The sequence below is a fragment of the Natrix helvetica genome, assembly GCF_964273705.1.
Source record: "Natrix helvetica genome assembly, chromosome: 5".
NCBI lineage: Eukaryota > Metazoa > Chordata > Lepidosauria > Squamata > Natricidae > Natrix > Natrix helvetica.
The window spans coordinates 48887806-48899843 of record NC_138551.1 but is presented as its reverse complement, the minus strand read 5'-3'; the positions used below and the strand labels follow the sequence as shown (position 1 = coordinate 48899843).

General features: G+C 38.9%; 1 protein-coding gene across 1 annotated transcript in view; it reads right to left on the bottom strand.

Annotated features, from left to right (window-relative positions):
- HPSE2 (heparanase 2 (inactive)) overlaps window positions 1-12038 on the bottom strand; it is a 160971-nt gene that overhangs the window by 26631 nt on the left and 122302 nt on the right. Inside the window, exon 6 of the mRNA XM_081956312.1 lies at window positions 2454-2501. Within this exon, the coding sequence (XP_081812438.1) occupies window positions 2454-2501 (48 nt within the window). The remainder of the gene's footprint in view (window positions 1-2453; window positions 2502-12038) is intronic.

The window sequence follows — 12038 nt, the reverse complement described above, 5'->3', positions numbered from 1 at the left end:
TTTATGGTCATTTTCCTCTTCGGTTTGTAGGACTCTAACCTCCCCTTTTTCCACTTGATAAACATCTCCAACTTCTTCATCATATTTTACTGTTAGATGCTCTAGGTTTTCCAACTTCTTCTCCGTCCTCTCAAATGTGTTTTATAATGTCTGAATTTCTAACAATGTCTTTTGCAAGCTTAAAGTTTCTTTCTGCTGTTGAAATTGTGCCATTATCTTCAGCTGCTCTGGCTTGGAAGGTTTTTACAAGATTAAGCATAAATTCACAATAACGTCTTATTTTCATTTTTCTCTGGTTAAAGATATACTTCAAAGGAACATCTGTATGCTTTTCTTCTTATCACTCTCTATAAACAAACAGTGAGACCTTGAAGTGCCAAGCCAGAATAATCAGTGAGGAAAGTAAAAGTGTTTTGTTTCCAATACACAAACCTCCAGCCTCCGAGTAGCAGTGTTTTCTTTCCCTCTGTTGTTGTTACAATTTTCTTTGTTTCCTTTTGTATCTTTTTTATATTCCAAGTTTAAAAAAAAGTTGAATTCTTGAATGAGTTAGAGAAGAAAAGGGGCAAAACATCCGCAGTAATGAAGAAGGAGAATTTTAGTCCATAGGTTGCAAAGAATAATAATAAAAGAAAAAGATAGAAGAAAACTTAATCCATTCATTTAAAAAGGCTTGCATACATTCCATCCATGAACATAGCATTTAAAAAGTAAGATAGCACACTGTCCAAAACCATTCAAAGCTTAATTCCGTCGCTTATTTCTTCTCTTCTCAAATTTAAATTAACTTTAAGTTTTTCGTAGGCAGTCTCTTTTAAAAATGGTAAAAATTCCTCACCAGCTGAAAACACGCTCTCTTTCCACATCCTTCTGTTTCGGAGCCGCCCCAACTTCGTCAGCCTAGGGGCTCTGCTTTTGTCGCCCGCTAGAAGAACTTCTCCTGTATCGATCAGGGACTTTGCGATGTAGATTAGATTAGATTAGATTTATTTGATTTATAGACCGCCCCCTCTCCCCGAAGGGACTCGGGGCGGTGTACAGATATCTCATTAAAAAAAAAACCGTATACAAAAATAAATACCCTTAAGTTCCCATAAAATCGAATTAAACAATAGGCTGTACAAAGTGATGTCCCTGAGATCAGCAGGACGTATTCTTCCCATTCACCATCTCTGCGCGACAGTTTAGGTCTGATTGGACGACCCAGCGGCAAAAGTATCGGAGCATCGAGACCGCACATCCGTACTGTTGCGACGTTGCCTCCTCCTCTCAATCTCAACTATTTTTCAAGGGAGCTAATCCAACTAATAGGACTACTGCAGCAAAATTCCTATAGCCAGGATTTCTACTATATAATCCAATCAAGCTTCCTTCAGTAACAATAATCCCTTCAGTCTTGGTAAATGCTGCACATAAGTTTTTCCAAAAATATATTGTGTTATCACTAGATAGTGAAACATTATTGCTCATATAAACAATACAAAAAGCCGAAATTGCTTCTTTCCATCTGCTTTTTTTCTGAAGCCCACTGGCTCAGCACTGAGTCTACATTCAGTCAGTTCCCTACAAGCTGTTCCTTACAACAGCAGGTAAATGTGACCCATCTGCTGGCCTATAAAGCAGTGGTCCCCAACCTTTTGGATATCATGGACTGGTCCTGTTAAGAAAGGTTTTCCCACGGACTGGAGGGGGTGTGGTTTTCTGTGCTGCCTGCATCCCATGCATGGGGTTTGCTTGTTTGCACCAGTTGCTGGCATGCAACAGACCAGTGTTGGTGAATGGATCAGGGATTGGGAACCCATGCTATATACCATTAATTATTCAGGAAACTAAGCTGACTTCCAATGTGAACTTTCTTCAGAATACCATCTTACCTGAATATGAAGTACTCCAGGGACTTGCTAGGACTTTGTTAGAATAGCCTGTTTTAAACTTCATGTTAAGTCTCTTTGCTCTATAGTCAGAATAAACACTATAAGAGAGGTGATAGCTGAATAACAAAGCTCAACAGTCCCAGCTAGCAATACTAAAGAAGAAGGATGCTGAAAGTTATTATTCAACTTAATGACTGCCGATTATCTACACCAGTGTATTCAGCTTTGGCAACTTTAATATACGTAGACTTCAACTCCCAAAATTTCTGGGAATTGGTCCACATGTCTTAAAGATGCCAAGATTGATCTACACCTATGGTTTAGGTTCTGCTAAACTACAGGAGTGTGTAATCCATTGTCACTTGCTGAATTTCTTTGGCTTTACATAATTAGAAGGGCACCTTTTCCTTTTTTTCATGCAAAAGACTGAACAGAAAGAACAGAATGAGAATAAGTTTTAGAGTTCTCTGAAGACCCTGTCAATGTTAGGTTCCCTTTTGTCCTGCACCCAAGCTTCTTACTATGATCATCGTTTTATAAACATTGAAAGAGGAAAAAGAGGGGGGGGGAAATACCTACTGTTGCCAGGTAACTGCATCCACTATGTTCCCTGCCACCTTCATGAACCTGTAAAAAACAGAAAGCAGGTAAGTTTATGGGCATAAGAGAAAGGCATACATGTGTACACATGCACATGTCCCTCTAGCTTTGAAAAAGTCCAAGAATGAGATAGTTCTTCTATCAAATACCCCAAATGACTACACTTTTGTGAGAGCCGTGCTTCAAATTAAATGAGTCAAATGCAGTATGGAATAAATATATTCATGCTTCAGTTCTGAATGCACTTTTTCGATGAAAGGAAAATCTAATTTAAATAAATTTAAGCCAGCAATCCTGTCTCAATCAGTGCTATAGTACTTAAAAATCACAACCTCTTAAAACAGTTTTCTGAACATGGCTTCTTATGAATATTTTGGAATTGCAAGTTCTCAAATTCCCACCAAATATGGTTTAAAACAGGCACTATTTTTAGAGAAAGGCAAGAGAGACAGAACTCTAGCAGTTGGCTGGGAAATGGGTATCAGATTATGGGCAAAAGCAATATGTGTAAATACTTAAGTATAGATAAGTGTGTGACGCCATGGCTATCTAAAATATATGGAATGATTTGATTTCACAACTAGAACTGAAAGTGCCTTAGCATTTTCTGATCACAAAACTACAACATCTAATTTTGGAAGGGAAAAGATACAATTTCAGAAGAAAAGATTTCCAATTCTTTCCCCAATTGGGTTCCATTTAAAAATTGTTGGGAAATCTGCAGAGATTTCCCAACAAAACCTGCCATTTATTACGCTATCGCAACATGTAGTTCATGGAATTTTATAGCGAGAACCAGATGTTATTGTCTTCTGTTTATAATCCACCCGTGTTTTTTTCACTATAAAGAATCCCTTAAGAAAGAAAAGATGGAGCAATTGCACAATGTGCACTGATGGATAGAATTACAAATAAGTCTGGAAGCACGGCTAATCATGGGGAATTCTTTCAATTAGTTTAGTCATGTAATACAATCTCAGTAACTGTGAATACTGAGAGTGAAAATGTAAGAAACATGCTATAGTGAGTTGCACTCATACTGTGAGTCACAATGTTTCAGTTCCAATGGTGATTTTAACATGGCTTGTTAACCACACACACATTTATTCATTCCAAATTTGAAATAAAATTGTTCTTCTGAATCGGCAATAGCATCGTATTGATACATTTATTCAGCACAAAAATATTTAGAGTACTAACCCCGCCTCATTTATAGCTTCAGCTTTGCTAATAGATAATTTAGATAGTAGATAATTTACTTTTGTGACATGCCAGTCATTCACTATTAAATTCTAATTCATACTGATAATACTACGCTGTGTGCCGTCAATGGATCTCTTCCCGCAGTTTCATGCAGATTTTAAACAAGAATGGGTAGAGTACTAATCCCTGCACAGCAGGGGGAAAAGATTTCATATCTCCCCTCCTCGATTGGAACCACACCCAAAAGGAAGCAATTCAGGCAGAATATTAAGAGAAATTTCATTTTTCTTTTTTCTCATGGCAATGTATCTAGGAGGGGATTTGTGAAAGGTGGAATGAGGAGATTGCAATGATTTGGAAAGTTTGGTAGTTTCAAGTTTTGGGACAAAAAAGAAGGCGTTTCCCAACTTTCAATAGACCAACACAGTTTCTGCTGGTCTTATTTTTGAGCTCTTTGAGTGCGTGGTCAAATGATAAGAGTTTTCTCCAAATATATCGCAGAGTGGAATGGCTGGAATTGTATTGGTTCTGGTGTTGGACATTGGAGTGGTAGCTGGATCAACAAAAAGAGGTAACAGAAGCAGCGGTGAAGGTGGAGGTGGACACAAAGCAGTAGTAGAATTGGAATTCCCATTCAGCTGTGAACAAGTGCCATCACTCAGCTGTTTTGCAGCATGCCCGTCATAGTAGAGCTGTAGAAGATCTCTCCCTTCTTTGCTTTTTTTCCAATATCTAATTAGAGTTCCAGGAGTTTCCACATATATTTTTGTGCTCATTGGAACTTATTAGACCATATTATTATCATTGGATCATATTATAGATAGCACCCCTTTCCAAAGAGTGATATTTTACTCTGGACAGTTCCCTAGTAACAATCCATTTACAAAATTCAGAAGACTCTTTAAAAAAATAATAAAAGCAGTATTTGGAAGGGGAAAGCCATATCAAATAGTCAACTTGAACTAATTGTACCAGCACTGAATTATGTATTCATTCACCTGAGTCTTGGTAATGCAATTTTATAGGAAAAATGAGGACACCAGTCCAAAAAAGAACACAATCTACCTTGCATATTTTATATCATTTATTTTCTGGCAAGCATACAGAAACAGTGGTACCTTCCAACTAATTTCTAAAATTGGGATAACTTATAGGCCAGATCCACCTGAAATCCTCCCCGATGAGATATATAGGTAGTCCTTGATTAACAACTATTTGTTCAGAGACTGTTTGAAGTTAAACTGGTGCTAAACTAAGGAACTTACAGTATGACCAGTTCTTGATGTTACAGACATTGCAGTGCTCCTGAAGTCATGTGATCAAAATTCAGGTGTTTGATAACTCCCCCACATTTCAGGACCACAGGAGCACTTTGACTCCCCCACTCACATATCTACTCCCCATCTATGCCCTTTTGGCACCCTGCATTCTGTATGCCCTAACTGACCTTCACAGTCTTCTTGGTTTGGTTTGGTTTGGTTTATTTGGATTTATATGCCGCCCTTCTCCAAAAGGACTCAGGGTGGCGTACAACATTAAAAAACACACATCCCAAAAGTTAAAAAAATGACCTTCTGCCAGGAGGGGAGAAATTGCTTCTGCCACTGAACAAACTGGCCAAGGCAGCTCCTGGCTACACAAGGATTTCTTTTTTGCAAGACCTGGGAAAGATGGTCTCACTTGGTCAGTAGCTGGGGAGATGGAGGCTGGACTGTGCAGGGGTGACTGAAGCTTCCTGAGGCAGCTGTGGGTTTTGTGCCATATTGCTAGGGCAGCTGTGGCTTCCAGTAGTAACTGAGGCTTATTGTTGTGCTGCAGCTTAGGGTTTTTTCCCACATAGAACGATGTAGCCAATTGATTTAGTTTCATTAGACTTATCTACAAATACATTTATAATCTTTGACACCCAAACATAAATATGCAATACTTTGTAAATCTTCAGGTGCCGATTTCAGTTTTTAGTTTTAGTCAAGCACAGATAACCTCAAAACTGCAGACAAACTTAAGAAAAGTAGGGAAGTTAAACAGAGTTCTTAAATGCTGGCCCTGAGACAAAAGCTACCCAATCTCCACCAATAATTGAGATTATTTCAATTCTTAAAAGAGTTTTTAAGGATTATTCTCTATGTGCAAACAGCAATTCTGACTTTAGGGGAAAAAAGGCCAGTAACAAGGAGTCAGCCTAAGACTGTTCAAGATATGGTTTAATCATAGAGTATTGAGAAGGGTTTATAACCAATTAGAACCTTCAAAGCCTTGATTATAATTAAGAAGATGTGGTATATATTACATCAGTGCTGCATGAGCTGCATTGGTTAGCAATTTGTTTTCAACACCAATTTAATCTTGAAAGCTTTCAATGGCACGGAACCAGGTTATTTGAGGAGCGGTGTCTATCTAATTTCATCTGCCTGTTCCCCAAGATCCAACAGAGAGGTCATTTTATGGATTTTGTTGTCTAAGAAGCTCCATCTGGTGGGCCTTAGGTGGCAGTCCATTTTGCTATGATTCACCTGCATTGTAGAATCTTCTTCCATCTGACGTGAGAATGGCCTCATTGCTTCTAAGCTTCTGAAGATCCCTCAAGACCTGGTTATTCCCTATGGAATGGACGAATTAATGAAGCTGCTTTATGAATTAATGAAGCTACCTGCCGGATCGCATCCTGCCCCATACATCCCTACGACCAATTTGCTCGCACAGAGAGGGACTTCTCCAGGTGCCGTCCACCAAACAGTGTCGGGGGGCGACACCTAGGAGCAGAGCCTTCTTTGTGGCGGGCCCAGCCCTGTGGAATGACCTCCCCCCTGATATCAGGACTACCTCTGACCTCCGCTCCTTCCGTGCAAAGCTCAAGACCCACCTCTTCCAATTAGCTGGCCTGGCTCAACCATAGTTTTACCTTATCGCTCCTGACGGGTTTTTTAAATCTTGTAATTTAATTGAGGGTGTTTTAAATTGTCAATTTTAAATTCTATTTTATATATTTGCTACCTCCTCCATGTATATGTGTACGTATGTGTATGTGTTTATTTTTATCTGTATATGTATTGTTCATTTGTATATTTTATGTGTTTTTATTGTACGCCGCCCCGAGTCCTTTAGGAGAGGGTGCGGCTAACAAATAAAAATTTTTTATTATTATTATTATTATTATTATTATTATTATTATTATTATTATTATTATTATTATTATTATTATTATTATTATTATTAACACCCCTTCCTCTATGTATTTCTTTGTTCCAAAATTTATTCCTATTTTTTTTAAAAAATATTTGTTAATGATAACTTTTTATATATTTATTGTTTTAGTCTTGTATGCTGCACAGAGTCATTTGCTTTATGGGATGAGTGGCTCATTTAGCTAAACAAACAAAAAATAAATAAAATTTATTTAAAATTTTAATTTTTAAAAAAAATTCTTCCAATTTTTATTTTGTTCTTGCTTTTCCATGATCCATGTGTAAAATGATTTTTACAGTTAAGATGTATGATATCTATGATATTGGCTAGATATACTTGAAGAATTCCCTGCCAAAAGTCTGCTAGATTGGTTATACCTGTTGTCATTTTCATAAATCTATGCCAGCTACTAGCAATTACCCTGTTTTCCCAAAGGTGCTTAAAAAGATTGATTTATTGTTCATTCTAATAACTTCCAGGGTATAAAAGTCAAACTAACTGGTCTATAACTCCTCAACTTCTCCTTCTTAAATATAGACGTCACACATTTGTTCTTTTCCAATCTTTTGAGTTTTTTCTCCTTCTGCAAGAATCAGAAGTAATTGCTTGGGCTCCAAGATATTTCTCCAGCATTTGAGAGTTATTCTTTGATGTGTGCTTTTCTTTCCTGATCCACATCTGTTTTCCTTCCATGTTTGTCATATATCAACATTCTGCAGCATACAGTATATAAAAAATGGGCTCTAAATTAGTGAATGGTCGGAGAACTGTCTCAGAACATATCTGAATGTCTGCGGTGTCAGTCAGATCTTGGGAAAGAAATTAATGGCAACCTCTAATATCAATGATAATTCTTGCAATATGTAAAAAAAAACCAGCAATGTTTATATAGTACAAAGTTTGTTCATATGAAGGACAGGTAGAGTCAATTTTATGTAACAAGAAGAAAAAAAGAGTGACTCTCACACCTTATAGGAATAATAAACATGCACAGATGACAGCGTTCATCTACTGTTTTCTATTAAATTTAACTGTTCATGAAAATAACTTTCCTAGAAGAATACTTCATAGTTTTAGAGCGTGTATTTTAGGCAGGTTTAACAGTAGCACATTTTTATCTCTAACTCTCTATCAGATTTATATCATGCTGCTCTTTTGGTTGTCCACAATAACACACAAAATATAATAATATTAAAAAATACACATTGTAATTACAGTAAAATAAAGCAAAAAAATTCCTGGCATCAGACCCCATAGGCCCTCTGGGATAGCTCTGTTTTCACCTTTTTCCAAAAGGCAGATGGGAAGCCATTCCAGAGAACCAGGCCCATAGCATAAAAATATTTCCAGGCTTCAGCCTCTCAAAACCTCCCAAAACTATGGACAACCAGCTGCTTCTGCTTGCTCAACCAAAATGGTCAGGCTGATTGTGGAGAGATGCAGCCCTGCAAATGATTTGGTACTAAACCATAATACAGGTTAACTGAGGAATCTCTATTCATTTTTCATATACAGTAAAACAACCTGCAATTAATAAAAACAGAAGTCTCTAGTAGACTGCCACAGGATTATTTCTATGTGACAGAAGGAAAAGTGTGGGCTATAAAGTGGTCTGTGTCTGAAATTAATTTCTCTTTCACTATAGGTGCTTCTAGTTCAGGGCTGTCAAACTTGCGTTATCATGGCATCGTCACATGACGTCTTGGGACTTTTCCCCCTTCGTTAAACCGGGCGGGGCCATGGCCAGTGCGTGATGCATGTGGCCCATGGCCCGTGAGTTTGACAGCCCTGTTCTAGTTACTATTGTTATTCAGAAACTCCCCTATTGTGTTAATGGAATTTTATAGGGGGTTCATATGACATTATTTTTATTTATAACCTCTCATGATTCCAATTGCTTCCTCCATATTTTTTTCATAAAAGATGAAGTAGTTGCACTTTATGTTTTAATTGGTAATATTAGTAATCTTCCATCTGACAATACCCAATGAAGATTAAGGGGGAATGGGGCTTTAAAATAAGCTTTATGATTTACAATTATTTCCTGTGTTTATGGGGCAAGGGGAAAATGGTTTCTTCTGCAGATTTTCAAATGGTGTGTATATATATATGAATGAGCATTGAATCTCCAAGAACATGCATAATCTACAATGCTTTTATTGTTGATAATGTTGTGGATTTTTAGGGGAGAGTCCTGACACAACCGGTTACCCCAGAATTAAAATCATAAAATCATAACTTTAAGTCAACCACAGCTGTTCCAGATTTAAAATAATAAAGTAAAATATTTTTACTATTTTACTATTCTTCCAATTCAATTTTTACCATTTAAATGGTTTAGCATACCTTATCAATGTAGTTCAGGGGTGTCAAACTCAATTTCATTGAGGACGATATTAGGGTCGTGTTTGACCTTGGGGGCCAGGGTGGCGTGGCCAGCTTGACATCACTCATGTCATGGGTGCAGGTGGTGGCCTGAGCCCTCTGCCAGAGAAAACGGGCTCCCAAGTTTCATTTTCACTTGCAACGGCCTCCTGCAACCCTCTACCAGTGAAAATGGAACTTGGGAAGGCTCACACAACCCTCCCGAGCTCTGCTTTCACTGGCAGAGGCACGGCGGTCCAGTCTTTTGCTGTTTCCAGGGTGGCCCTGCGGGCCAGATCTAAGCACCTTGCAGGTTGAATCCGAGCCCCGGGCCTTTAGTTTGACACCCCTGATGTAGTTGATGACTCAACCAGAGGTTAGGACCTGTCCTATAAGCATGATCCTATTCCTCCAATTGCTAGACACTACAGGGGAGACTGAATTCTTGTCTTCTGTTGAAGTGCTTGTCTATTATTCTAGCTCATGTAAGTTTTTAAAATATGTAAGCTTTTAAAACTTTTCAAAGAACATTAGTCCTATGATGAGAAACAGTTGAACTAACCCAAGAAAGGGAACCAGATTTTATCATTGTGTGTTGCTTGTTTTGTCACTAATATGTGGATTACAGGTTTTCATATGCTTTTACCAACATGGGGTTTCATGTGGCCATCTTTTGGAGTGTTTTTATTATTTTAGACAGGGAGTTCATTTTTGGCTACTCCATGGCTATGAATGCTGATACCAGCCTTAATGCACAGTGGAGGTTCATAATGCAGATAGTAAAATGTGTGCTATTTGTACACTTGTGAATGTACACTTTTTCTAGACTGAAATATAGCACTTTGATGGAGAAATCTGTCCTTGCCCTATTCTTTCCATTATTCCATTCTCAAAATCCACATTTGGCTAGAGAAGGAAAAATCATTTCCCCATAAAGCAGTCTTCCCCAACTTCTCCATCAAACTATGGGGCTATAATGTACATAATATTGCTTGAGAATTCTGGAAGTATTCATCTGGAGGACACAAGGCTGGAAAAATATATTTTAGATACACTTATTAATGCAGATATATTTGTGCCAATGTATGATATAATATGAATTAATTGATGAATATTAAAAATGGCAAGATACCACAGAAATGCACACTTGCACAACTGAATTATAAGGAATCTGTTAAATGTTCTAAATATGGTGACTTTTATAGGAATTCAACTATAAGATATCCAGTTAGTAAGATAATGGCTGCAGTTTAATAGAGGTTGGGACTGCAGTTTTAAAGCATGCAAAAAAAGATCATAAACATGTAAGGCTGAACATTCCCTTCAAAGGAGGCAACTTAAATCAAATAAACTGTCAAGGTAGTCTGCATACCTATCTGACAGCACAAACTATAAAGATGATACACTTATTTGAGGGATGCATAATGTTTTATCTTATACGAAATCCCTTTTTTATACGTGTTCATCTTTATTATATGGTCAAACATCAATAACACAAGAAAGTTGGCAATGTACTTCACCCTGTTTTCACACTTCTAAAGTTTTTTTTTATTACTTTTACTTCCGTTGGTAGGAAAGCCCACTGTTTGATGCAGATACTTCAAAGGAATTTTTGGTTATAAGGTCAGACACGTAAGTTAGGAAGTAGGTAGACAGTGTGACAGCAAGCTGAATGCTTTGCTTCACTATGTTACATATTTTACAAAAGGTATATCCACTAAGAATCTGACTGAAAAGAATTTCTCATTATATATGCGTGCACACAAACACACTGTATCTGTGCGTATATGTAGGCACTGAATATACTGTATGCATGTGCAAATATACACACACACAAACACTGTATGTGTGTATATATGTATGCACCAGGGGTGGGTTTTGGCAGCCGCTACTGCCAGTTCTCTCGTGGTCGTGCAGCACGCACGTGCTTGCTTGATGTGGCTGTGTGCGCATGCGCAGTACCATAAAAATGCTTCTGCACATGCGCTGCCGGGAGAACTGGTTTGGGACGTGGCAGGCCTGGGTCACTGCCACTTCCAGTGACCCAGGCCACCAAACCACCACCAGTTTGGCTGAAATGGTCCAAACCGGTAAGAACCCACCACTAGTATGCACATATTGTATACATATGTGTGTGTATACACATAAATACATACACACATGTGTGGGTGTGTATTTGTGTATGTGTATACAGTGTACATACACACTCACATAAACAAACTTTTTAACTATTAAGGCAGTGGTGGCAAACCTATGGCATGCGTGCCACTGGTGGCACATGGAGCCATTTGTTAGGGCACGCGAGGCACTGCCCTGTCAGCTGGCCAGCTTGCATGCGCATGATGGCCAGCTGAGTTCACCCTTTTTAAAAGCCATTTTTTCCCCTCCCCAGGCTCCAGAGGCTTTATAGGAGCCTGGGGAGGGCGGAAAGAGCCTCAGCCTGAGGAAAGAGCCTTTCACATCTCTGAAAGCCAGCCCAGGGTGGGATCCCTCCAGGATGGGCGTAAGTTCGGCTTCCAGAGCGGGCGGTGCGGGCACCGGTGGGCTCCCCCCTTCCCAAAGCGCATCGCTGTTTTTGCGGATGTGAAATGGGACCACATTCACCAGCAAAGGGCAAAACTCTCTTCCACGACCTCATTTCACACCCGAAGCTTCTCCATTCTTTTGCTTTCCGCAAAAACAGGGACTCGCTTTGGGAAGGCGGGAGCCCGGAGGAGCCCACCAGCGCCTGCACCGCCCGCTCTGGAAGCCGAACTGCTGGCCACGACTCCCCAGCTCAGCTGCTTCCCGGGCCGGCAGCGCCTGCCAGAC